This window comes from Balaenoptera ricei, chromosome X, assembly GCF_028023285.1.
Source record: "Balaenoptera ricei isolate mBalRic1 chromosome X, mBalRic1.hap2, whole genome shotgun sequence".
NCBI classification, from domain to species: Eukaryota; Metazoa; Chordata; class Mammalia; order Artiodactyla; family Balaenopteridae; genus Balaenoptera; species Balaenoptera ricei.
The window spans coordinates 56,242,786-56,269,811 of record NC_082660.1 but is presented as its reverse complement, the minus strand read 5'-3'; the positions used below and the strand labels follow the sequence as shown (position 1 = coordinate 56,269,811).

The 27,026-nt window shown below is 37.2% G+C and overlaps 1 protein-coding gene across 1 annotated transcript in view; it reads left to right on the top strand.

Annotated features, from left to right (window-relative positions):
• Positions 1–25,405, top strand: part of MTMR8 (myotubularin related protein 8) — a 204,430-nt gene extending 179,025 nt beyond the window's left edge. Inside the window, exons 13-14 of the mRNA XM_059911077.1 lie at positions 22,444–22,570; positions 24,736–25,405. Of these exons, the coding sequence (XP_059767060.1) occupies positions 22,444–22,570; positions 24,736–25,206 (598 nt within the window). The 3' untranslated portion in view covers positions 25,207–25,405. The remainder of the gene's footprint in view (positions 1–22,443; positions 22,571–24,735) is intronic.
• Positions 25,406–27,026: the final 1,621 nt, after the last annotated feature.

Genomic DNA, 27,026 nt, shown 5'->3' with positions numbered 1-27,026 from the left:
GAAAATTACAGACCAATATCACTGAGGAACACAGATGCAAAAATCCTCCACAAAATACTAGCAAATCGAATCCAACAATGCATTAAAAGGATCATATACCATGCATCCCTGTGATGCAATGATTCTTCAATATTGGCAATCAGTGTGATTCACCATATTAACAAACTGAAGAATAAAAACCACATGATCATCTCAACAGATGCAGAAAAATCTTTTGAGAAAATTCAACAACCATTTATGATAAAAACTCTCCAGAAACTGGGCATAGAGCGAACCTACCTCAACATAATAAAGGCCATATATGACAAACCCACAGCTAACATCAGACTCAAAGGTGAAAAATTGAAAGCATTTCCTCTAATATCAGGAACAAGAAAGACAAGGATGTCCACTCTTGCCAGTTTTATTCAACATAGTTTTGGAAGCCCTAGCCACAGCATTCAGAGAAGCAAAAGAAATAAAAGGAATCCAAATTGAAAAAGAGTATCTAAAACAGTCACTGCAGATGACATGATACTATACATAGAAAATCCTAAAGATGCTACCAGAAAACTACTAGAGCTCATCAATGAATTAGGTAAATTTGCAGGATACAAAATTAATACATAGAAATCTGTTGCATTCCTATACACTAACAACAAAAGATCAGAGAGAGAAATTAAGGAAGCAATCCCATTTATCATCACATCAAAAAGATTAAAATACCTAGGGATAAACCTACCTAAGGAGGCAAAAGACCTGTACTCTGACAACTATAAGATGCTGACAAAAGAAATCAAAGATGACACAAGCAGATGGAAATATATAACATGCTCTTTGATTGGAGGAATCAATATTTTCAAAATGACTATACTACCCAAGGCAATCCACAGATTCATTGCAATCCCTATCAAATTACTAATGGCACTTTTCAAAGAACTAGAAAAAAAAACTTTAAAATTTGTATGGAGACACAAAAGACCCTGAATAACCAAAGCAATCTTGAGAAAGAAAACCGAGCTGGAGGAATCAGGCTCCCTGACTTCAGACTATACCAAAAAGCTACAGTAATCAAGACTGTATGGTACTGGCACAAAAACAGGAATATAGATTAATGGAACAGGATAGAAAGTCCAGAGATAAACCCACGCACCTATGGTCAATTAAATAAATAAAAAATCTTGCCTCTTCAATAAAAAGAGGCAAGATTATACAATGGTGAAGACAGTCTCTTCAATAAGTGGTGCTGGGAAAACGGGATAGCTACATGTAAAAGAATGAAATTAGAACATTCTCTAACACCATAAACAAAAATAAACTCAAAATGGATTAAAGACTTAAGTTTAAGGCCGGATACTATAAAACTCTTATATGAAAACATAGGCAGAATACTCTCTAACATAAATTGCAGCAATGTCTTTTTGATCCATTTCCTAGAGTAATGAAAATCAAAACAAAGATAAACAAATGTGACCTTATTAAATGTAAAAGCTTTTATATGGCAAAGAAAGCCATAAACAAAATGAAAAGACAACCCACAGAATGGAAGAAAATATTTGCAATTGAAGTGACTTACAAGGGATTAATCTCCAAAATATACAAAGAGCTCATGCACCTATATAAAAAGAAAAATCAAAAAATGGGTGGAAGATCTAAATACACATTTCTTCAAAGAAGACAGACATATGGCCAAAAAGCACATCAAAAAATGCTCAACATCACTAATTATCAGAGAAATGCAAATCAGAACTACAGTGAGATATCAGCTCACACCAGTCAGAATTGCCATCATCAAAAAATTTACAAACTATAAATTCTGGAAAGGGTGTGGAGAAAAGGGAACCCTCCTACACTGTTGGTGGGAATGTAAATTGGTTCAACCATTTTGGAGAACATTATGGAGGTTCCTTAAAAAACTAAATATAGAATGACTATGTGATCTACCAATCCCACTCCTGGGCATGTATCTGGAGAAAACCAGATAACTTGAAAAGATACATGCATCCCAATGTTCATTGCTGCACTCTTTGCAATAGCCAAGACATGGAAGCAACCTAAATGTCTATTGACAGATGAGTGGATAAAGAAGATGTGGTACATATATACACTGTAATATTACTCAGCCATAAAAAAGAATGAAATAATGCCATTCACAGCAGCATGGATGGACCTAGAGATTGTCATACTGCGTGAAGGAAGTCAGACAGAGAAAGACAAATACCATATGATATCACTTATATGTGGAAGCTAAAAAAATGATACAAATGAACTTATTTACAAAACAGAAATAGAGTCACAGATGAGGAAAACAAACTTATGGTTACCAGGGGGGAAGGTGGGGAGGGATAAATTGGGAGATTGAGATTGACATATACATACTACTATATATAAAACAGATATAACTAATAAGGACCTAGTGTGTAGCACAGGGAACTCTACCCAATACTCTGTAATGACCTATATGGTAAAATAATCTAAAAAAAAAGTGGATATATGTATGTGTATAACTGATTCACTTTACTGTACTCCTGAAACTAACACAACATTGTGAATCAACTATACTCCAATAAAATTTTTTTATGAAATATGAAACCTAGATTGGTACATATATGCAATGGAATACTACTCAGCCATAAAAAGGAATGAAATAATGACATTTGCAGCAACATGAATGGACCTATAGATTATTATACTAAGTGAAGTAAGTCAGACATAGAAAGACCAATGTCAAATGATATCACTTCTATCTGGAATCTAGTTTAAAAATGATACAAATGAACTTATTTATAAAAGAGAAACAGACTCATGGATCTCAAAATCAAATTTATGGTTACTAAAGGGGAAACATGGGGTGAAGGGATAAATTAGGAGATTGTGATTTACATATGCACACTATATAAAATAGATAACCAACAAGGGCCTACTATATAACACAGGGATCTCTACTCGATATTGTTTAATAACCTATATGGGAAAAGAATCTGAAAAAGAATGTATATATGTATATATATACACATATATATATATATATATGTGTGTATATATATATATATATATGTATATATATATACATATATATGTATAACTGATTCACTTTGCTATACACCTGAAACTAACACAACATTGTAAATCAACTATACTCCAATAAAAATTTTTTTAAATAGAATATGTGGTATATATGTATATATATACATATATATACACACACACAATGGAATACTACTCACCCATAAGAAAGAATGAAATTTTGCCCTTTGCAACAATATGGATGGGCCTGGTTGGTTTCATGCTTAGTGAAAGGAGTCAGACAGAGAAATACAAATAGTGTATGTTATCACTTCTATGTGGAATCTAAAAAATACAACAAACTTGTGAACATATCAAAAAGAAACAGACTAACAGATATAGAGAACAAATTAGTGGTTTCCAGTGGGGAGAGGGAAAGAGGAAGGGGCAAGATAGGGGTAGGTGATTAACAGGTATAAACTACTATGTATAAAATAAATAAGCTACAAGGATATATTGTACAACACATGGAATATAGCCACTATTTTATGGTAACTGTAAATGGAATATAATCTTTAAAAATTGTGAATCACTATATTGTATACCTGAAACTTATATAATATTTTACATCATCTAAACCTCAATGAAAAGTAATTTCCTACCTTTTGAAGGCTCAATAATATTACATTGTATGTTTACATGAAATTTTGTTTGTCAGTTTATCTGTTGATGGATGTGTTGCTTCCACTTTTTGGCTATTGTGAATAATGCTGCTATCCACATGGTTGCACAATATCAGTTAAGAGTTTTTGCTTTTAATTCTGATGGGCATATACCCAGAAATGAAATTGCTGGATCATATGGTAATTCTATTTTTAATTTTTTGTGGAACTTCCATACTGTTTTTTATAGTAACTGCACCATTTTACATTCCTACCAGCATTGCATAATGGGCACAATTTCTCAATATCCTTGCCAACACTTGTTATTTTCTGGTTTTACTTTGTGTGTTTGTTTTATAGTAGCCATCCAAATGAGTGTGAAATTGTATCTTGTTGTTTTGATTTGCATTTATCTAATGGTTAGTACTAAGCCTCTTTTCATGTAATTATTAGCCATTTGTGTCTCTTCTTTGGAGAAATGTCTGTTCAAATTGTTTGCCCATTTCTTTTTTTAATTGAGATTTGATTGACATTTAATAGTGTATTAGTATTAGGTTTCAGTTTTATTTTCTAAGATTTCACATACAAGTAAGAGCATACAGTATTTGTCTTCCACTGACTTATTTCACTTAGCATAATACCCTCAAAGTTCATCCATATTGTCACAAATGACAGGATTTCCTCTTTTTTATGACTGAATAATATTCCATTATATATATATATATATATATATATATATACATACCACAGTTTCTTTATCTATTTATCCATCAATGGACACTTGGGTTATTTCCATGTCTTGGCTATTGTAAATAATTCTGCAGTGAACATAGGGGTGCAGATATGTCTGAAACAGTGAGTTTATTTCTTTCAGGTATATACCCAAAAGTGGAGTTGTTGGATCTGGGAATTCTATTTTTAATTTTTTGAGCAACCTCCATACTCTTTTCCATAGTGGTCCAACTAACCCACCAACAATGCACAAGTGTTCCTTTTTCTCCACATCCTTGCCAACACTTGTTACTTCTCGTCTTGTTGATAACAGTGATTCTAACATGTGTGAGGTGATATCTCATTGTGGATTTGATTTGCATTTCCCTGGTGATTAGTGATGTTGAGCATCTTTTCATGTGCCTGTTGCCCACCTGTATATCTTCTTTCAAAAAATGCCTATTCAGAGCCTCTGCCCATTTTTTAAATGGGTTGTTTGTTTTTTTGTCGCTGCTGAGTTGCATGAGTTCTTTATATATTTTGGCTATTAACCCCTTATCAAATATTTGATTTGAAAATATTTTCTTTCAATTGGTAGGTTGCCTTTTCATTGTGTTGATGATTTTTTTGGCTGTGCAGAAACGTGTTTGGTTTGATATATTCCCACTTGCTTATTTTTGCTTTTGTTGCCTTTGCTTTTGATGTCAAAAGGGTTCAACCTTTTGGGGGCCTTTTGGGGCTCATGAATCTGGACGTCCATTTCTCTCAATATATTTGGTAAGTTTCAGCCTTTATTGCTTTAAATACATTTTCTGTTCCTTTATCTTTCTCTTCTTCCTGGATTCCCATAATGCATTTATTGTTTCTTTTGGTTTGTCCCATAAATCCAGTGGGCTTTCTTCACACTTTTTAATTCTTTTTTCTTTTTGCTCCTCTGCCTGGATAAGTTCATATGATTTATCTTTGTGTTCATTGATTCTTTCTTATTCTTAATTGAGTCTGCTATTGAAGCTCTGTTGAATTCTTCAGTTCAGTCATTGTATTCTTCAGCTCTAGAATAAACTTTTTTGTTTCTATTTCTTTGTTGCATTTCTCATTGTGTTCATGGATTGTTTTCCTAGTTTTATTTAGTTGTTTGTGTGTTTTTGTTGTTCACTAAACTTTTAGAGGATTATTCTGAATACTTTGCCAGATATTTCATACATCTCTATTTCTTTAGGGTCAGTTATTGGAACTTTATTAATTTCCTTTGGTGGTGTCATGTTTACCTGATCTGCACATTTGAGTAAGCAGTCTCCTCTTCCAGACCTCACAGATTCACTTCAACAAGGATATTCCTAGTCAGCATACCTTGGTGTTCTGGATGGATCACCTGATAGCACCCTTTTACAGGTGAGGCTTCCTACTGGGATCTTTAAGTCAGGCCATAATCCTTCAGTGCCTTGTCTTAGCTGATACTGTGTCATATTTAGCACCTGCACCAGTAATGGATGATTAACTGGTTACTACCATGCAATGCCCACCACTTAAACTTGTTCCATGAAATACTTGCTGACTGAAGAGCTCCATTCCCGTAATAGGAAAACGGATAGTCTTGGTATAGGGTGTGACAGTTACAACCAGGGCAGAAACTTCTTTTTGTAGAACTGGGTCAATTTTAATAAAGTGGGTAATTACTACTTTAATTATTCTTCCTCCCAAGCTGATCACCTCTTGGGTGGGGTGGGGAGTCGAGGGGTCCCTTTGAAACATGAGTGATTTCTGGGATAAGGGAGATTTGGGAAAACGTGGCCAATAAAGCCAGACAGTGCTGTTTAGATCTTGAAACCCAAACTATAGTTATTTAAATTTTTTTTCATTTTATATTGGACTATAGTTGATTTACAATGTTGTATTAGTTTCAGGTGTATAGCAAAGTGATTCAATTATACATATACATATATCTCTTCTTTTTTCAAATTATTTTCCCATTAGGTTATTACAGAATATTGAGCAGAGTTCCCTATGCTATACAGTAGGTCCTTGTTGGTCATCTATTTTAAATATAGTAGTGTATATATGTCAATCCCAAACTCCCAATCTATCACTGCCCCCGACCCTTCGTTCCTAGTAACCAAAAGTTTGTTCTCTATGTCTGTAAGTCTGTTTCTGTTTTGTAAATAAGTTCATTTGTTTTTTGTTTTTTTTTTAGATTCCACATATAAGTGATATCATATGATATTTGTCTTTCTCTGTCTGACTTCACTTAGTATGATAATTTCCAGGCCCATCCATGCTGCTGCAAGTGGTATTCTTTCATGCTTTTTAATGGCTGAGTAATATTCCATTGTCTACATGTACCACATCTTCTTTATTTGTAGATGGACATTTAGGTTGCTTCCATGTTTTGGCTATTGTAAACAGGGCTGCAGTGAACATTGGGATGCATGTATCTTTTCGAACTGTGGTTTTCTCCAGATATATGCTGAGGAGTGGGATTGCTGGATCATATGGTAGCTCTATGTTTAGTTTTTTAAGGAATCTCCATACTGTTCTCCATAGTGGCTGTACTAATTTACATTCCCACCAACAGTGCAGGAGGTTTCCCTTTTCTCCACACCCTCTCCAGCATTTATTGCTTGTAGACTTTTTAATGATGGCCGTTCTGACTGGTGTGAGGTGATACCTCATTGTAGTTTTCATTTGCATTTCTCTAATAATTAGTGGTGTTGAGCATCTTTTCCTGTACCTCTTGGCCATCTGTATGTCTTCTTTGGAGAAATGTCTATTTAGGTCTTCTGCCCATTTTTTGATTGGGTTGTTTGGTTTTTTCAAATTCATTCTATGAGGCTACCATCACCCTGATACCAAAACCAGACAAGGATACCAAAGAAAAGAAAATTATAGGCCAATATCACTGATGAACATGGGTGCAAAAATCCTCAACAAAATACTAGCAAACCAAATCCAACAATACATTAAAAGGATTGTACACCATGATCAAGTGGGATTTATCCCAGGGATGCAAGGATTTTTCAATATGCACAAATTAATCAGTGTGATACACCACATTAACAAATTGAAGAATAAAAACCATATGATCCTCTCAATAAATGCAGGAAAAGCTTTTGACAAAATACAACACCGATTTATGATGAAAACTCTCTAGAAAGTGGGCATAGAGGGAACCTACTTCAACATAATAAAAGCCATATAGGACAAATCCACAGCTAACATCATACTCAATGGTGAAAACTTGAAAGCATTTCCTCTAAGATCAGGAACAAGACAAGGATGTCCACCCTCCCCACTTTTACTCAACATTGTTTTGGTAGTCCTAGCCACAGCAATCAGAGAAGAAAAAGAAATAAAAGGAATCCAAATTAGAAAAGAAGAAGTAAAACTGTCACTGTTTGCAGATGGCATGATACTTTACATAGACAATCCTAAAGATGCTACCAGAAAACTACTAGAGCTCATCAGTGAATTCAGTAAAGTTGTAGGTTACAAAATTAATACACAGAATTCTGTTGCATTTGTATATACTAACAACCAAAGATCAGAAAGAGAAATTAAGGAAACAATCCCATTAACCATTGCATCAAAAAGAATAAAATACCTGGGATAAACCTACTTAAGGAGGCAAAAGACCTGTACTCCAAAAACTAAGATGCTGATGAAAGAAATCAAAGATGACACAAACAGATGGAAAGATATACCATGTTCTTGGATTCAAAGAATCAATATTGTCAGAATGACTGTACTACCCAAGGCAATCTACAGATTCAATGCAATCCCTATCAAATTACCAATGGCATTTCTCACAGAACTAGAATAAAAAACTTTAAAATTTGTATGGAGACACAAAAGACCCTGAATAACCAAAGCAATCTTGAGAAAGAAAAACGGAGCTGGAGGAATCAGGCTCCCCGACTTCAGACTATACCAAAAACCTACAGTAATCAAGACTGTATGGTACTGGCACAAAAACCCAGAGGTAAACCCACGCACCTATGGTCAATTAATCTTCACTAAAAAGAGGCAAGATTATACAATGGTGAAGACAGTCTCTTCAATAAGTGATGCTGGGAAAACTGGACAGCTACATGTAAAAGACTGAAATTAGAACATTCTCTAACACCATAAATAAAAATAAACTCAAAATGGATTAAAGACCTAAATGTAAGGCCAGACACAATAAAACTCTTAGAGGAAAACTTAGGCTGAACACTCTCTGTCATAAATTGCAGCAATATCTTTTTTGATCAGTCATCTAGAGTAATGAAAATTAAAACAAAAATAAACAAATTGGACCTAATTAAACTCAAAAGCTTTTGCACAGCAAAGGAAACCATAAACAAAACAAAAAGACAACCCACAGAATGGGAGAAAATATTTGCAAATGATGCAGTCTACAAGGGATTAATCTCCAAAGTTTACAAACAACTCATGCAGCTCAATATCAAAAAAATAAAAACTATAGTTAATATGTTGAAAGTGTGATTGTCTACTAGAAGGGGCTGGCTTCTACAACCACCCCTTCTGTGACTGCCAGATCCCTATATGGGGGCTGGTGCCTGCCACTAAAGGAGATCAGGAGTAGTCTTTGCAGGGGTAGCTGTCTTTGAATGTGATGCATTTTGAGGATTGTAATCTAACCCTAGTAAATATTGTAATTACTCCACCAGTTTACCAGAGATCATCCAATTTGGATTCCCTTTGTTTCTTTGGATCCAGTGTAACCTCTCTTGTTCATCTCATAGTTCACACTTAAGAACGGGCCTGGTTGTAATTGGTTTGTTTAGCCTAGAGGAAAGAGGCATCACTGTTGATAGCAATTTCAATTTAGGCCAAATAGGGTATTGTTTGTAGAATTAACAAGCGACACAACTCTGAGTTTGTCTTTCATGAGTTTCTTTTAAATGTAGGGCAGCTGTGACCTCTTCAATTGTTTTAGCATTAGCTGTCATGGCTCATAAAAAGAACTTGTACTTAACAGGAGCCCTCCTGACAAACAACTGGGTAGACTCAGGACCTAATTAAGTCACCTCTGGACTTGCAGAGTCATCATACTTCATGCCATACTGTATCCTCTATTACCTAGTAAGTCCACTCCAACATACCAGCTGATGGAGGAGATATTTGGCCTCAGTTAACATTTTCTATTGCTAGTCTTCCTAGGCCTTTATGAGGCCTAACATAGGATGGTTAGCCCTCCAAGCCATAAAAATCTATATCAAAAGGTATATATAGACTGGGGTCCAAAGCCTCCTCTGTTGGTCATTCCCACCTTTCACACTAATTAGTAGGGACACCATTTTTTTCCATTTTGAGCCACCAATTCTGGCAACCAATTGCTTAATTTCAGCCCCCATAAGATGAAGCTTGTTCCTCACCAGATCTATTCTATATAGCCAGGCAGCCCCTTTTTTACTTGATTCCAGGGTTAGGTCTTTAAGGAGAGACTGGGCCTCAGGAAAAAAGAGAGGTTATATCTCTTTATCCAACTGAGAACCAGCCCTTCCTTTTTGGCCCTCCCCTTGTGCCATTTCTATATCTTTAACTTTTGCAAGTAGTTACCAGGAAAGCAGAGGATAATATATCCTCATCACTATCATGATGGTATTGTGCTGCCTTGCCCTCTAGTGGGCACTAGTCCTCTTTCATAGGGTCCTGCCTTCCATTTCCTCTCCCCCAGAAGTTTAAGCTTCTACCTCATCTTTAGGCAGTGCCCTGGTGAGAAGCACCCTCTGGCAGAACTCAACACATGTCTAGTGGTTCAGAGCACCTGTTCAGTTATTGCACTGAAATTCATCTTATCTATGGCTTGCAGATACTGAGTGCAGATTCTCAGGGTATGCAAAGCAAGTAGGCTTTAAATGGCTATAAACTGCTTATTTGGGCTATGTTTAAAACAATTGGATGGGTAAAATTTTGAGTTTGGCACTGATGGGCTTTTCAGCTAACACGTCCCAGCCTTCTATGAAGAAGTAAACAATATAGAGCCAATATGCAGAGGCCATCTTTAGCTCATTTATATAACAGTAATGTATAATAGTACAATCACTATGGAAAACAGTTTTTCACTTTCCTAAAAAACTAAACATGCAACTACCATATGATCTAACAATTGCACTAATTGCACTCTAGGACATGTATCCCAGAAAAATGAAAACTTTGTTCACACAAAAACCTGTACACTAATGTTCATAGCAATTTTATTCATAATAGCCAAAAACTGAAAACAACCCAAATTTCCTTCAACAAGTAAATTGTTCATAGGTAAAAAAAAAAAAAACTCTGGTACATCAATGCCAGAGATTATTACTCAGCAATAAAGAGGAATGAACTATTGATACATGCAACACCTTGCAGAGAATTGTGATGAATTTTAAAAGCTAATCTCAAAATGTTACGTACTTTATGCTTCCATTTATATAAATTTCTTAAAAAGACAAAATTAATGGTTAAGATTAATGGTTACCAGGGGTTAAGGACAGGGTGGAGGATAGAGGGTACGGAGATGTGTGTGGCTATAAAAGTACAATAGAAGTACTCCTTATGGTGAGGGAATTGTTATCTTGACTATATCAATATCATCCTAGTTGTGATATTATACTAGTTATCCTTTGAAGAACCTGGGTAAAGCATTTTGGGGATCACTCTTTATTATTTCTTTTTTTAATTGTGGTAAAATACACATAGCACAAAATTTACCATCTTAACCATTTTTAAGAGTACAGTTCAGTAATATTAAGTATATCTGCATTGTTCAATCTCCAGAAATATTCCATTTACAAAACTGAAATGTCTGTATCCATTAAACAGTTTTCTATTTCTGCCTCACTCCATCCCCTGCCAACTATCATTCTACTTTCTGTCTCTATGTATTTGAATACTCTAGATACCTCATATGAGTGGAACCATATATTATCTGTCCTTTCATCTCTGGCTTATTTCACTTAGTATGATGTCCTCAAGGTTCATCCATGTGAACCTTCTGTCAGAATTTTCATTCTCTTTTAAGGCTGAGTAATATTTCATTGATTGCCTATCACATTTTGTTTATCCATTCATCTATCTATAGACACTTGGATAACTTCCACCTTTTGGTTCTTGTAAATAATGCTGCTATGAACGTTGGTGTAAAAGTATTTTTGAGGCCCTATTTTCAAATTCTTTTGGATATATACTGAGAAGTGGAATTAATGGATCATATGGTTAATCTATTTTTAATTTTTTTGAGGAATGACCATAGCGTTTTCCATAGAAACTGTACCACTTTACAGTCCCACAGTGGTGCACAATAGTTCCAATTTCTCCACATTCTTGCCAACACTTGTTTTTGTTTTTTTGTTTTTTCAAATAGTAGCCATTCTAATGGGTATGAAATGATATGTTATGGTTTTAGTTTGCATTTCCCTAATGAGTAGTGATGATAGTTTCATGTGCTTATTGTCCATTTGTATCTCTTATTTGAAAAAACTTATTCAGGTCCTTTGTTTTTTTTTTAAATTTTATTGGAGTATAGGTGATTTACAATGTTGTATTAGTTTCAGGTGTACAGCATAGTGATTCAGTTATACATATGCATATATTCATTCTTTTGCAGATTCATTTCCCGTATAGGTTATTATAGAATATTAAGTAGAGTTCCCTGTGCTGTACAGTAGGTCATTGTTGGTTATCTATTTTATATATAGTTGTGTGTGTATGATAATCCTAGGATCCTAATTTATCCCTCCCCATCCCCATGTATCCCCTTTGGTAACCATCGGTTTGTTTTCGAAATCTGTGAAACTGTTTTGTAAATAAGTTCATTTGTATCATTTTTTAAATTAGATTCCACATATGAGTGATATCATATGATATTTGTCTTTCTCGGTGTGACTTACTTCACTTAATATGATAATCTCTAGGTCCATCCATGTTGTTGCAAATGGCATTATTTTGTTCTTTTTTAAGGTTGAGTAATAGTCCATTGTATATATGTACCACATCTTCTTTATCCATTCCTCTATCAGTGGACATTTAGGTTGCTTCCATGACTTGGCTATTGTAAATAGCACTGCAATTACAATTGGGGTGCATGTATCTTTTCGAATTATGTTTTTCTCTGGATATATGCCCAGGAGTGGGATTGCTGGATCATATGGTACTTCTATATTTAGTTTTTTAAGGAACCTCCATACTGTTCTCCATAATGGTTGTACTAATTTACAGTCCACCAACATTGTAGGAGGGTTCCCTTTTCTCCTCACCCTCTCCAGCATTTGTTTCTAGATTTTTTGATGATGGCCATTCTGACCAGTGTGAAGTGATACTTCATTGTAGTTTTGATTTGCATTTCTCTCATAATTAGTGATGTTGAGCATCTTTTCATGTGCTTTTGGGCCATCTGTATGACTTCTTTGGAGCAATGTCTATTTTGATATTCTGCCCATTTTTTTATTGTGTTGTTTGTTTTTGTGACATAGAGCTACATGAGCTGTTTGTATATTTTGGAGATTAACCCCTTGTCAGTCACTTTGTTTGCAAATATTTTCTCCCAACCTGTGCATTGTCTTTTTGTTTTGTTTATGGTTTCCTTTGCTTTGCAAAAGCTTTTAAGTTTAATTAGGTCCCATTTGTTATTTTTGTTTCTTTTTCATTACTCTAGGAGGTGGATCAAAAAAGATATTGCTGTGATTTCCTAATAGGAGGGACTGGTTCCTGCCCAGTGGTGGGTGGAGCTGGGTCTTGTCCTTCTGGTGGGCAGGACCATGCTCAGGAAAACTTTAAGATGCTTGTCTGCTGATGGGTGGGGTTGTGTTCCCGTCCTGTTGGTTGTTTGGCCTGAGGTGTCCCAGCACTGGAGCCTACAGGCTGTTGGGTAGGACTAACGTCAGCCTCCGGGAGGGCTCATGCCAGTGAGTACTCCCCAGAACTGCTGCTGCCAGTGTCTTTGTCTCCACAGTGAGCCACAGCCGCCCCCTGCCTCTGCAGGAGACGCTCCAATACTAGCAGGTAGGTCTGGCCCAGTCTTTTATGGGGTCATTGCTTTATTCCCCTCTGTCCTGGTGCACACGAGACCTTGTGTGCACCCTCCAAGAGTGGAGTTTCTGTTTCCCCCAGTCCTGTGGAATTCCTGAGATCAAACCCCACTGGCCTTCAAAGCCAGATCATCTGGGGGCTCCTCCTCCCAGTGCTGGACCACCAGGCTGGGAAGCCTGATGTGGGGCTCAGAAATTTCACTCCTGTGGGAGAACTTCTGTGGTTTCATTGTTTTCTAGTTTGTGGGTCACCCACCTGGTGGGAATGGGATTTGATTTTATCACAGTTGTGCCCCTCATACCATCTCATTGTGGCTTCTTCTTTGTCTTTGGATATAGGGTATCTTTTTTGGTTGGTTCTAGCATTTTTTTTGTCAATGTTTGTTTAGCAGTTAGTTGTGATTTTGGTGTTCTCATAAAAAGGTGTGAGCTCACATCCTTATACTCCACCAACTTGAGCTAATCTCATGTCAGAGCATGTTCTGCCTGTTTTGCTATAAGACTTTTATAGTGTCTGGCCTTACATTTAGGTATTTGATCCATTTTGAGTTTATTTTTGTGTATGGTGTTAGAGAATGTTCTAATTTCATTTTTTACATGTAGCTATCCAGTTTTCCCAGCACCACTTATTGAAGAGACTGTCTTTTCTCCATTGTATATCCTTGCCTCATTTGTCAGATTAATTGACCATAGGAGCATGAGTTTATTTCTGGGCTTTCGATCTGTTCCATTGATCTATATTTCTTTTTTTTTTTTTTGGATTTTTTTTTTTTTTACTTCAGACAGAAAGTCACAAAAATTATACTCATCCTCATCAGTTCACTCAGTCCCATGTAATTAATTTTTTTTTTTCATCTTGATCTTTTGTTAGCACTTTTATGAGTTCATCAGTTTTTCATTAGAGTTCTGAAAATGCTTATTCATTCAGTTCAGCAGTACAGTCAGTTACCAGAAACCTGTACTTGTCAGAGTCTTTTCCATGAATTTCTTAAAGATGAAACCCTTTTATAGGAACATATTTGCAAAAGCATGAGAGTACACCTAGAACTGTCTGTAAATGACAAAAGACTTAAAAATGACCACAGTTAAAAATTTGATGAAAGTTCATAACAATGCAGTTGACAAGAAAATTAGTTATTTCTGAGATTACATTTTAAGGTAATAACTAGGATTATGACTTATAACATTATACCAGAACATATAAGATTTTTAGAAATTTCATGTAATGTCTGAAACATTTATATTAACATATTTCCATACAAATAACCCAATGAAAGTTTAGTATTAGTTGTTTTGTTTGTTTGTTTTTTTATACTGCAGGTTCTTATTAGGCATCAGTTTTATACACATCAGTGTATACATGTCAATCCCAATCGCCCAATTCAGCACAACACCATCCCCACCCCACCACAGTTTTCCCCCCTTGGTGTCCATATGTCCATTCTCTACATCTGTGTCTCAACTTCTGCCCTGCAAACCGGCTCATCTGTACCATTTTTCTAGGTTCCACATACATACGTTAATATACGATATTTGTTTTTCTCTTTCTGACTTACTTCACTCTGTATGACAGTCTCTAGATCCATCCACGTCTCAACAAATGACTCAATTTCGTTCCTTTTTATGGCTGAGTAATATTCCATTGTATATATGTACCACATCTTCTTTATCCATTCGTCTGTTGATGGGCATTTAGGTTGCTTCCATGACCTGGCTATTGTAAATAGTGCTGCAATGAACATTCAGGTGCATGTGTCTTTTTCAATTACGGTTTTCTCTGGGTATATGCCCAGTAGTGGGATTGCTGGGTCATATGGTAATTCTATTTTTAGTTTTTTAAGGAAACTCCATATTGTTCTCCATAGTGGCTGTATCAATTTACATTCCCACCAACAGTGCAAGAGGGTTCCCTTTTCTCCACACCCTCTCCAGCATTTGTTGTTTGTAGATTTTCTGATGATGCCCATTCTAACTGGTGTGAGGTGATACCTCATTGTAGTTTTGATTTGCATTTCTCTAATAATTAGTGATGTTGAGCAGCTTTTCATGTGCTTCATGGCCGTCTATATGTCTTCTTTGGAGAAATGTCTATTTAGGTCATCTGCCCATTTTTGGATTGGGGTGTTTGTTTCTTTAATATTGAGCTGAATGAGCTGTTTGTAAATTTTGGAGATTAATCCTTTGTCCGTTGATTCGTTTGCAAATATTTTCTCCCATTCTGAGGGTTGTCTTTTCGTCTTGTTTATGGTTTCCTTTGCTGTGCAAAAGCTTTGAAGTTTCATTAGGTCCCATTTGTTTATTTTTGTTTTTATTTCCATTACTCTAGGAGGTGGATCAAAAAAGATCTTGCTGTGATTTATGTCAAAGAGTGTTCTTCCTATGTTTTCCTCTAAGAGTTTTATAGTGTCCAGTCTTACATTTAAGTCTCGAATCCATTTTGAGTTTATTTTTGTGTATGGTGTTAGGGAATATTCTAATTTCATTCTTTTACATGTAGCTGTCCAGTTTTCCCAGCACCACTTATTGAAGAGACTGTCTTTTCTCCATTGTATATCTTTGCCTCCTTTGTCATATATTAGTTGACCATAGGTGTGTGGGTTTATCTCTGGGCTTTCTATCTTGCTCCATTGATCTATGTTTCTGTTTTTGTGCCAGTACCATATTGTCTTGATTACTGTAGCTTTGTAGTATAGTCTGAAGTCAGGGAGTCTGATTCCTCCAGCTCCGTTTTTTTCCCTCAAGACTGCTTTGGCTATTCGGGGTCTTTTGCGTCTCCATACAAATTTTAAGATGATTTGTTCTAGTACCGTAAAAAATGCCATTGGTAATTTGATAGGGATTGCATTGAATCTGTAGATTGCTTTGGGTAGTATAGTCATTTTCACAATGTTGATTCTTCCAATCCAAGAACATGGTATATCTCTCCATCTGTTGGTATCATCTTTAATTTCTTTCTTCAGTGTCTTATAGTTTTCTACATACAGGTCTTTTGTCTCCCTAGGTAGGTTTATTCCTAGGTATTTTATTCTTTTTGTTGCAATGGTAAATGGGAGTGTTTCCATAATTTCTCTTTCAGATTTTTCATTATTAGTGTATAGGAAGGCAAGAGATTTCTGTGCATTAATTTTGTATCCTGCAACTTTACCATATTCATTAATTAGCTCTAGCAGTTTTCTGGTGGCAGTTTTAGGATTCTCTATGTATAATATCATGTAATCCGCAAACAGTGACAGTTTTACTTCTTCTTTTCCAGTTTGTATTCCTTTTATTTCTTTTTCTTCTCTGATTGCTGTGGCTAGGACTTCCAGAACTATGTTGAATAATAGTGGTGAGAGTGGACATCCTTGTCTTGTTCCTGATCTTAGAGGAAATGCTTTCAGTTTTTCACCATTGAGAATGATGTTTGCTGTGGGTTTGTCATATATGGCCTTTATTATGTTGAGGTAGGTTCCCTCTATGCCCACTTTCTGGAGAGTTTTTATCATAAATGGGTGTTGAATTTTGTCAAAAGCTTTTTCTGCATCTATTGAGATGATCATATGGTTTTTCTTCTTCAATTTGTTAATATGGTGTATCACATTGATTGATTTGCGTATATTGAAGAATCCTGGCATCCCTGGGATAAATCCCACTTGATCGTGGTGTATGATCCTTTTAATGTGTTGTTGGATTCTGTTTGCTAGTATTTTGTTGACGATTTTTGCATCTATATTCATCAGCGATATTGGTCTGTACTTTTCTTTCTTTGTAGTGTCTTTGTCTGGTTTTGGTATCAGGGTGATGGTGGCCTCATAGAATGAGTTTGGGAGTGTTCCTTCCTCTGCAATTTTTTGGAACAGTTTGAGAAGGATAGGTGTTAGCTCTTCTCTAAATGTTTGATAGAATTCACCTGTGAAGCCACCTGGTCCTGGACTTTTGTTTGTTGGAAGATTTTTAATCACAGTTTCAATTTCATTGCTTGTGATTGGTCTGTTTATATTTTCTGTTTCTTCCTGGTTCAGTCTTGGAAGGTTATACCTTTCTAAGAATCTGTCCATTTCTTCCAGGTTGTCCATTTTATTGGCATAAAGTTGCTTGTAGTAGTCTCTTAGGATGCTTTGTATTTCTGCAGTGTCTGTTGTAACTTCTCCTTTTTCATTTCTGATTTTATTGATTTGAGTCCTCTCCCTCTTTTTCTTGATGAGTCTGGCTAATGGCTTATCAATTTTGTTTATCTTCTCAAAGAACCAGCTTTTAGTTTTATTGAACTTTGCTATTGTTTTCTTTGTTTCTATTTCATTTATTTCTGCTCTGATCTTTATGATTTCTTTCCTTCTGCTAACTTTGGGTTTTGTTTGTTCTTCTTTCTCTAGTTTCTTTAGGTGTAAGGTTAGATTGTTTACTTGAGATTTTTCTTGTTTCTTTAGGTAGGCTTGTATAGCTATAATCTTCCCTCTTAGAACTGCTTTTGCTGCATCCCATAGGTTTTGGGTCATCGTGTTTTCATTGTCATTTGTCTCTAGGTATTTTTTGATTTCCTCTTTGATTTCTTCAGTGATCTCTTGGTTATTTAGTAACGTATTGTTTAGCTTCCATGTGTTTGTCTTTTTTACGTTTTTTTCCCTGTAATTCATTTGTAATCTCATAGCATTGTGGTCAGAAAAGATGCTTGATATGATTTCAGTTTTCTTAAATTTACTGAGGCTTGATTTGTGACCCAAGATGTGATCTATCCTGGAGAATGTTCCGTGCGTACTTGAGAAGAACGTGTAATCTGCTGTTTTTGGATGAAATGTCCTATAAATATCAATTAAATCTATCTGGTCTATTGTGTCATTTAAAGCTTCTGTTTCCTTATTTATTTTCATTTTGGATGATCTGTCCATTGGTGTAAGTGAGGTGTTAAAGTCCCCCACTATTATTGTGTTACTGTCAGTTTCCTCTTTTATGGCTGTTAGCAGTTGCCTTATGTATTGAGGTGCTCCTATGTTGGGTGCATATATATTTATAATTGTTATATATTCTTCTTGGATTGATCCCTTGATCATTATGTAGTGTCCTTCCTTGTCTCTTGTAACATTCTTTATTTTAAGGTCTATTTTATCTGATATGAGTATAGCTACTCCAGCTTTCTTTTGATTTCCATTTGCATGGAATATCTTTTTCCATCCCCTCACTTTCAGTCTGTATGTGTCCCTAGGTCTAAAGTGGGTCTCTTGTAGACAGCATATATATGGGTCTTGTTTTTGTATCCATTCAGCAAGCTTGTGTCTTTTGGTTGGAGCATTTAATCCATTCACGTTTAAGGTAATTATCGATATGTTCGTTCCTATGACCATTTTCTTAATTGTTTTGGGTTTGTTTTTGTAGGTCCTTTTCTTCTCTTGTGTTTCCCACTTAGAGAAGTTCCTTTAGCATTTGTTGTGGAGCTGGTTTGGTGGTGCTGAATTCTCTTAGCTTTTGCTGGTTTGTAAAGCTTTTGATTTCTCCATCAAATCTAAATGAGATCCTTGCCGGGTAGAGTAATCTTGGTTGTAGGTTCTTCCCTTCCATCACTTTAAGTATATCATGCCACTCCCTTCTGGCTTGTAGAGTTTCTGCTGAGAAATCAGCTGTTAACCTTATGGGAGTTCACTTGTATGTTATTTGTCGTTTTTCCCTTGCTGCTTTCAATAATTTTTCTTTGTCTTTAATTTTTGCCACTTTGATTACTATGTGTCTCAGTGTGTTTCTCCTTGGGTTTATCCTGTATGGGACTCTCTGTGCTTCCTGGACTTGGGTGGCTATTTCCTTTACCATGTTAGGGAAGTTTTTGACTATAATCTCTTCAAATATTTTCTCTGGCCCTTTCTCTCTCTCTTCTCCTTCTGGGACCCCTATAATGCAAATGTTGTTGCGTTTAATGTTGTCCCAGAGGTCTCTTAGGCTGTCTTCATTTCTTTTCATTCTTTTTTCTTTAGTCTGTTCTGCAGCAGTGAATTCCACCATTCTGTCTTCCAGGTCACTTATCCGTTCTTCTGCCTCAGTTATTCTGCTATTGATTCCTTCTAGTGTAGTTTTCATTTCAGTTATTGTATTGGTCATCTCTGTTTGTTTGTTTGTTCTTTAATTCTTCTAGGTCTTTGTTAATCATTTCTTGCATCTTCTCAATCTTTGCCTCCATTCTTATTCCGAGGTCCTGGATCATCTTCACTATCATTATTCTGAATTCTTTTTCTGGAAGGTTGCCTATCTCCACTTCATTTAGTTGTTTTTCTGGGTTTTTTTCTTGTTCCTTCATCTGATATATAGCCCTCTGCCTTTTCATCTTGTCTATCTTTCTGTAATGTGGGGTTTGGTCCACAGGCTGCAGGATTGTAGTTTTTCTTGCTTCTGCTGTCTGTCCTCTGGTGGTTGAGGCTATCTAAGAGGCTTGATGGGAGGCTCTGGTGGTGGGTAGAGCTGACTGTTGCTGTGGTGGACAGAGCTCTGTAACACTTTAATCCACTTGACTGTTGATGGGTGGGGCTGGGTTCCCTCCCTGTTGGTTGTTTTGCCTGAGGCAACCCAACACTGGAGCCTACCTGGGCTCTTTGATGGGGTTAATGGCAGACTCTGGGAGGGCTCACGCCAAGGAGCACTTCCCAGAGCCTCCGCTGCCAGTGTCCGTGTCCCCACGGTGAAACAGAGCCACCCCCTGCCTCTGCCGAAGACCCCCCAACACCAGCAGGTAGGTCTGGTTCAGTCTCCCCCAGGGTCACTGCTCCTTCCCCTGAGTCCCGATGCGCACACTACTTTGTGTGTGCCCTCCAAGAGTGGGGTCTCTGTTTCCCCCAGTCCTGTCGAAGTCCTGCAATCAATTCCCACTAGGCTCCAAAGTCTGATTCTCTAGGAATTCCTCCTCCCGTTGCCGGATGCCCAGGTTGGGAAGCCTGACGTGGGGCTCAGAAGCTTCACTCCAGTGGGTGGACTTCTGTGGTATAAGTGTTTGCCAGTCTGTGAGTCACCCACCCAGCAGTTATGGGATTTGATTTTACTCTGATTGCACCCCTCCTACTGTCTCACTGTGGCTTCTCCTCTGTCCTTGGACGTGGAGTATCCTCTTTGGTGAGTTCCAGTGTCTTCCTGTCGATGATTGTCCAGCAGCCAGTCGTGATTCTGGTGCTCTCACAAGAGGGAGTGAGAGCACGTCCTTCTACCCCGCCATCTTGGTTCTGATCTATATTTCTGTTTTTGTGCCAGTACCATACTGTTTTGATGACTGTAGCTTTGTAGTATAGTCTGAAGTCAGGGAGCCTGATTCCTCCAGCTCCCTTTTTCTTTCTCAAGATTGATTTGGTTACTTGGGGTCTTTTGTGTTTCCATACAAATTTAAAATGTTTTATTCTAGTTCTGTGAAAAATGCCATTGGTAATTTGATAGGGATTGGATTGAATCTATAGATTGCCTTGGGTAGTATAGTCATTTTCAAAATTGTGATTCTTCCAGTCCAAGAACATGGTATATCTGTCCATCTATCTGCATCATCTTCAATTTCTTTCATCAGTGTCTTATAGTTTTCAGAGTATAGGTCTTTTCCCCTCTTAGGCAGGTTTATTCTAAGTATTTTATTATTTTTGATGTGATGGTAAATGGGATTGTTTCCTTAATTTCTCTTTCTGATCTTTCATTGTTAGAGTATAGGAATGCAAGACATTTCTGTGTATTAATTTTGTATCCTGCAACTTTATCAAATTCGTGTTTGCCTTTACTGGTAAGCCTTCCCATTCATAATTTTATTGTTTCTAGTTGTAGCCTTTTCATTTCCTCCTACAGAAGTTCCTTTAGCATTTTTTGTAAAGCTTTTTTGGTGGTGCTGAATTCTCTTAACTTTTGTTTGTCTGTAAAGTTTTTGATTTCTCTGTCAAGTCTGAATAAGAGCCTTGCTGGGCAGAGTATTCTTGGTTGTAGGTTCTTCCCTTTTATCACTTTAAATATATCATGCCACCAGATTCTGGCCTGCAGAGTTTCTGCTGAAAAATCAGCTGATAACCTTATTTTGATTCCCTTGTATGTTATTTGTTGCTTTTCCCTTGTTACTTTTAATGTTTTCTCTTTGTCTTTAATTTTTGTCAGTTTGATTAATATGTGTCTTGCTGTGTTCCTCCTTGGGTTTATCTTGTATGGGACTCTGTGCTTCCTGAACTTGAGTGAGCATTTCCTTTCTCATGTTAGGGAAGTTTTCAGCTATTATCTCTTCAAATATTTCCTCAGACCCTTTCTCTCTCTCTTCTCCTTCTGGGACCCCTATAATGCAAATATTGGCACATTTTATGTTTTCCCAAAGGTCTCTGAGAGTGTCCTCATTTCTTTTCATTATTTTTTCTGTTCTGTGGCAGTGATTTCCACCACTCTGTCTTCCAGCTCACTTATTCGTTCTTCTGCCTCATTTATTCTGCTATTGATTTCCTTCTAGTGTATTTTGCATTTCAGTTATTGTACTGTTCATCTGTTTGTTGTTCTTTGAACCTTCTAGCTCTTTGTTAAACATTTCTTATATCTTCGCTGTCTGTACCTCCATTCTTTTTCTGAGATCTTGGATCATATTTACTATCGTTACTCTGAATTATTTTTTAGGGAGATTGCCTATCTCCATTTCACTTAGTTGTTCTGGGTTTTTATCTTGTGCCTTCTTCTGGATCATATTTCTCTGCCATCTCATTTTGTCTAATTTTCTGTGTTTGTGGTCTCCTTTCTGCAGCCTGCAGGATCGTAGCTCCTTTTGCTTCTGGTGTCTGCCCCCTGGTGGTTAAGGTTGGTCCTGGGGCTTGTGCCTGCCCACTGGTGGGTGAAGTTGGGTCTTGTCCCTATGGGGGCAGGGCCATGTCAAGGGGTGTGTTTAGAGGTGGCTGTGAGCTCAGTACGACTTTAGGAAGCCTGTCTTCAGCAGAGATCTTTCTGTTAGGAACTTTACTCTTAAATTATGAGCATGTCCAGTCTTTTTAATGTCATCAAAGTTACCTTACTTTTGAGATCTGCCTACCTACCAGGCTAATATTTTCTTGACATGAGGAAAACATAAACAATCTATTTCTCCAGCTAAGCTAACCCACTTTTTTTCTTTTTGTTTATTCAAGGTTCTGGTGTGGGATGTATAACCGCTTTGACAAAGGGCTGCAGCCCAAGCAGAGTATGCTAGAGAGCCTCTTGGAAATTAAGAAGCAGAGATCAATGCTGGAGGCAGATGTGCACAAACTAGAAAAGGTGAAGAGTTAAATCTCAAAATGAGAACCTCTTGCCCCTTCTGAGTAGGCCCAATCCACTGAGAGTTGAATTGGTACTTGTGAGAAGCTGCCTGGCTGGCTTGTTATACTCTCTGCTTTCCAAGCATCCTGTGTCTATAAAGCTCTAAGGTGCAACTCTTTTTTTACGTCCCATATTAAGTGGTAAATATAACACTCAGCTAAACAAGTGGATTGGTTCCCTTTTTGGATCTGGATGGAATTATTAGGAGGAACAAGAGGGAATGACAGGGAAGTAATACAAGTATTTGTTATCCATCAATAGAATAAGTATAACTTCTTGGGTGTACTAATGAGAACAATGAAATTGTTATATTTCCAATTAGGAAAACCTTATAAAAAATCTGATTTCCTTCCCATGTAGATTATAAACTCTGCTTATTGTACCAGCAAAACCAAAGTCACACACTTGTTTTTAATTAGAAGTTAAACAAGTCAACAGGGATTTCCTTTCAAAAAATGGAAAATGCTGAACTGCTTCTGGAATCCAGAGGTCCCTAAGGGTGTGTTTGAAGTAGAGGGGAGGGATATTTTTTAGAAAAGAATTCTTGGAAAGGGTGTGCTGTTTAGGAACTGGGTGTGAACCTCCTTTCGACCAGATAAGGCATAGCTTTTCTGCTCACTGTAAGTAAACAAATATCCTTTTATTGTGAAAATAAATGTATTGTGATTACATCAGATCCTAAACTTTTGAATGTCCTCTTGGCAGGTAACGGTCAGTTAGTTGGTTCCATTAAAAAAAGAAGAAGAAGAAGGGGAAGGGGAAGGGGAAGGAAAAAACTGGAGCATAACTTAAAATCATAGGAAACAAAGGAAACAAGCAGCCCCAGGAAGGTCAAGCCCTAGGCAGAACTGAAAAGTAGGAAACCTTTTTCCTAGTGTCTCCTGCCTCCTTTTTTACCTATTAGGAGCCTTCTCCACAAGGCCTCCAGAGCAGGTCTCCTATTCTAAACCCAGCCCTTTCACTTATTCCTGCCTAATTCCTGAGAGAATCAGATTCATTCTAGATTGAATCAGATCACTTTCTGATTCTAAAGTTCAAAAGTAAGTAAGGCTTCCTTTTAAAATAATAACTATTATTAACATTCCTTTTTTAATACAGAGAAGAGAAACAAAAGCAGCCCAACAGATAACCCCGTTGACGTTTAAAAAAAAAAAGGCAGTACAAGTATAAAGTTAGAATATGCAGAATACAAAAATGTACAAAATGGAACGTTGAAAAAACTCTCCCAGCCACCTACCCATTCAGTTTCTCTCTCCAAGGGTTATCACTGTGTGTATGTGTGTGTGTGTGTGTGATTTTGTGATTTCCAGGAAAATAAGAGTGGTATGCTTATACCCTAAGGCAGGAGTTCTTAACTGGAGTCCATGAACCCATAGATATCCACAGATGCCCTTCAGGGGATCTGTGTGTGAAACCCCTGAAATTATACCTAAAAACTGTTTGTGTGCCATCTCATGCACTCACATGTGAATGCATGCAGTTTTCTGAGGAGAAGGTCCATCATTTTCTTCAGATTTTCAAAGGTGTCTATGACCCACAAAAGTTAAGAATCACTGTTGTAAAGTATCAGTGAATCATTGTGTTATCCCTGAAGGTGAAAATATCCATTGGAGATAGCATGAAGTAGTAGACAGATAATAGACTTTGGCATTAAGAAGAGGCAGGGTCAGATCCCAGCTCTACCACTTCCTAAATGTGTGAATTTGGGATGACTTAAATTCTCTGAGCCTCAGTTTCCTCATCTGTAAAATACAGCTAATTCCTAACTAATAAGACTCTTAAGTATAAAAGGAAATACTATATGTAAAGTGCCTGGCACATGGAGGTATTCAATAAATGTTAGTGATCCTTTCCCTTGCCCTCCCTGCTCCCAGTAATAAAATTGCATTTATCAGAAAAGGGAACTTTTATATATACAAGACCCTTGAGGGTCTTTAGTAGTAGGGCTTTTAAAGCACTAGGTCAAGTGATGAAGAAAAGATGTTTGAGGATGAGGAGGGGGCAAAAGGTCATTTGCTACCATATAAGTGACAGCAGGCAGGATCCCTATAAGTCAATGTGATATTTGCCTAGTTTTACTCCGGTTTCTAATTCTTTTCAACCATTCCTTGCTCCCATGACAGAAAGTGAAAGCCCATGATGAGCCACCAGAAGAAGTCTGTACCTGCTCTCAATTAGGGCGTTTATTATCTCAACACCTGGGAACTCCTTTAACCAATCCTCTCAGCTTTATGGGTATTGATGGAGACCTGAATACCTTGATGGAGAATGGCACTCTTTCTAGGGAAGGAGGCCTTCGAGTTCAGATGGATCAAGTAAAAAGCCAGTGTGCAGACCTCCACCCTGACTATTATGGGACCATGGGCAACCTTAGGGCCATAAACATTTCTGGGGATGTCGGCTTCTCTGGAGACACAGGCATTTCTGGGGTCTCAGGCATCTCTGGCAACACGGGCACCTCTGAGGCTATGGGCTTCTATGAAGACATCAGCATCTCTGGGGCCATGAGCTTCTCTGGGACCACAGGCCTCTCTGAAGACACAGGACTCTCTAAGGCCATCATCAAGGAGGCAGGTTTCTCTAAGCAACAGTGAGCTATTCATCTGCTTCCATATTAGGTGCACCTGCAACACCCACAATGATCCTTGTCTCAAAAAAAGGCTGTGCTGCTTTTCTAATTGGATTAAATGGGCAAGGCCAGGGCACCCCTCCTCCCACTTAAGAGTCTGAAAGGGGATTTAGGGCCTTTACTAGTTAAGCAACCAGTATATGCATGTCAAGCAGCCCAGAATATAGGCAAGAGAAAGAATATGTTATTATTCTAGAGTGGGATTTAGCTTTAAAAATATTGCTTTTCAGCTGAGATATTAGGCTGGTTCCATTATTCCATTTTCCTTAAAGATCAGCCTCCCTAACATTTCCACCCTTACTATTATAGCATGAGAACAAGTTGAAATATTGTCACAGTGGAGAATTAAGCCCCTGTTGAGGGGAGAGATGGTGTGCAACAGGTAGCTGAATTGCATAATAGCTTAAAAGAAAATTTTACTTGGAATTATATTTAGTCATACAATGTAAGCTAACATTATTGCCAATAGAGACCCCAACATTTGCCTGAGAAATAAATCAAAATGATCCATGGGTGCTTGGTGGTTTAGAACATATAAGGAAATAGTTTTCTTAGGTTACAACACTTGTTTTCCCCAACTCACACCCTGATTAGGTCTTATAATACTCAGCCAAATCCCTTTTTAATAGATAGCCCATTGATAAACTTAAATCCACTACATTGTAAAATGATCAATTCCAAAATAGTGAGGTCTGAATTAATAATATTGATCAATAGCATTCTCAACATCAGTTCAGGAGACAACTGAAAATCTCAGCGCTTTAGACCCTGGCTTGCACATGGCATATGTGCCCATCTAAGTTTTCCTAAAACAGGACTGTTCTTAGGTCTTTTTTTTTTTTTTTTTTTTTTTTTTTTTGGCCATACCGCATGGCATGTGGGATCTTAGTTCCCTGACCAGGGATCGAACCCATTCCCCCTGCAGTGGAAGCATGGAATCTTAACCACTGGACTGCCAGGGAAGTCCCTCTTCTTAGGTATTTTTATGAAGACCAGTGGTTTTACTTCCCTAGACATCACATCAAGTTTGTGGATTTTTAGACATAATTGGCACTACTTTTAAAATCTCGTAGTCTTAACACCTTGTGCTAATGTACACTTTTGAAAAAAGTCTATTCTTAAAGCATGCCCAAATACTCCAGGGAGAAGGGGATGTGTTGTTTAAACACCAAACTTTCCCCCATTTGGGGTTGATACACGCTGTACACTTTCCTATTGGATATTCAGTCATAGTTTACCCACTTCCACATGCTGGGGTAGGGTAAGTCTTGGGTAGTTTGGGTCATGCACTACGTATTGTCAGCATTTTCAGAACTCCCATTGCCAATAGAATCCATGTCTTCACCTAAGATGTCTATTCTGTATACCATATGTCTAGTTTAAGCTAAAAAATTAGATGTCTTAGTGAAAGAGCCATCTCTGTTACTACCATATCCATTTGTAAATACAGACACCTCTGAAGGATCACCTCATTAGTTACTTTTCTCTATAAGAAAGAGGGACCTTTTAATCAAAGTGTTAGAAGTAGCAGAGAAGACTCAGGATAGTTCCTTGATTTCTTACCCCTAGCTAAACTATGGACACACAAAAAAATTCCTATTTAGCGGAAGAACTCTAAGTCATTTTGGTTGTCTTTTTTTCATATGTAAATAGGGGCCATTTTTCTACTTACCTCTCCTTGATAGCTGCCTTGTTCCTATAATTTTAAAACATCAATGTGATTTCCTATTGTATCTTCTCATCCCCTCTTTCCACTGTTTGGTCTTTGGCTTATATAACATAAAT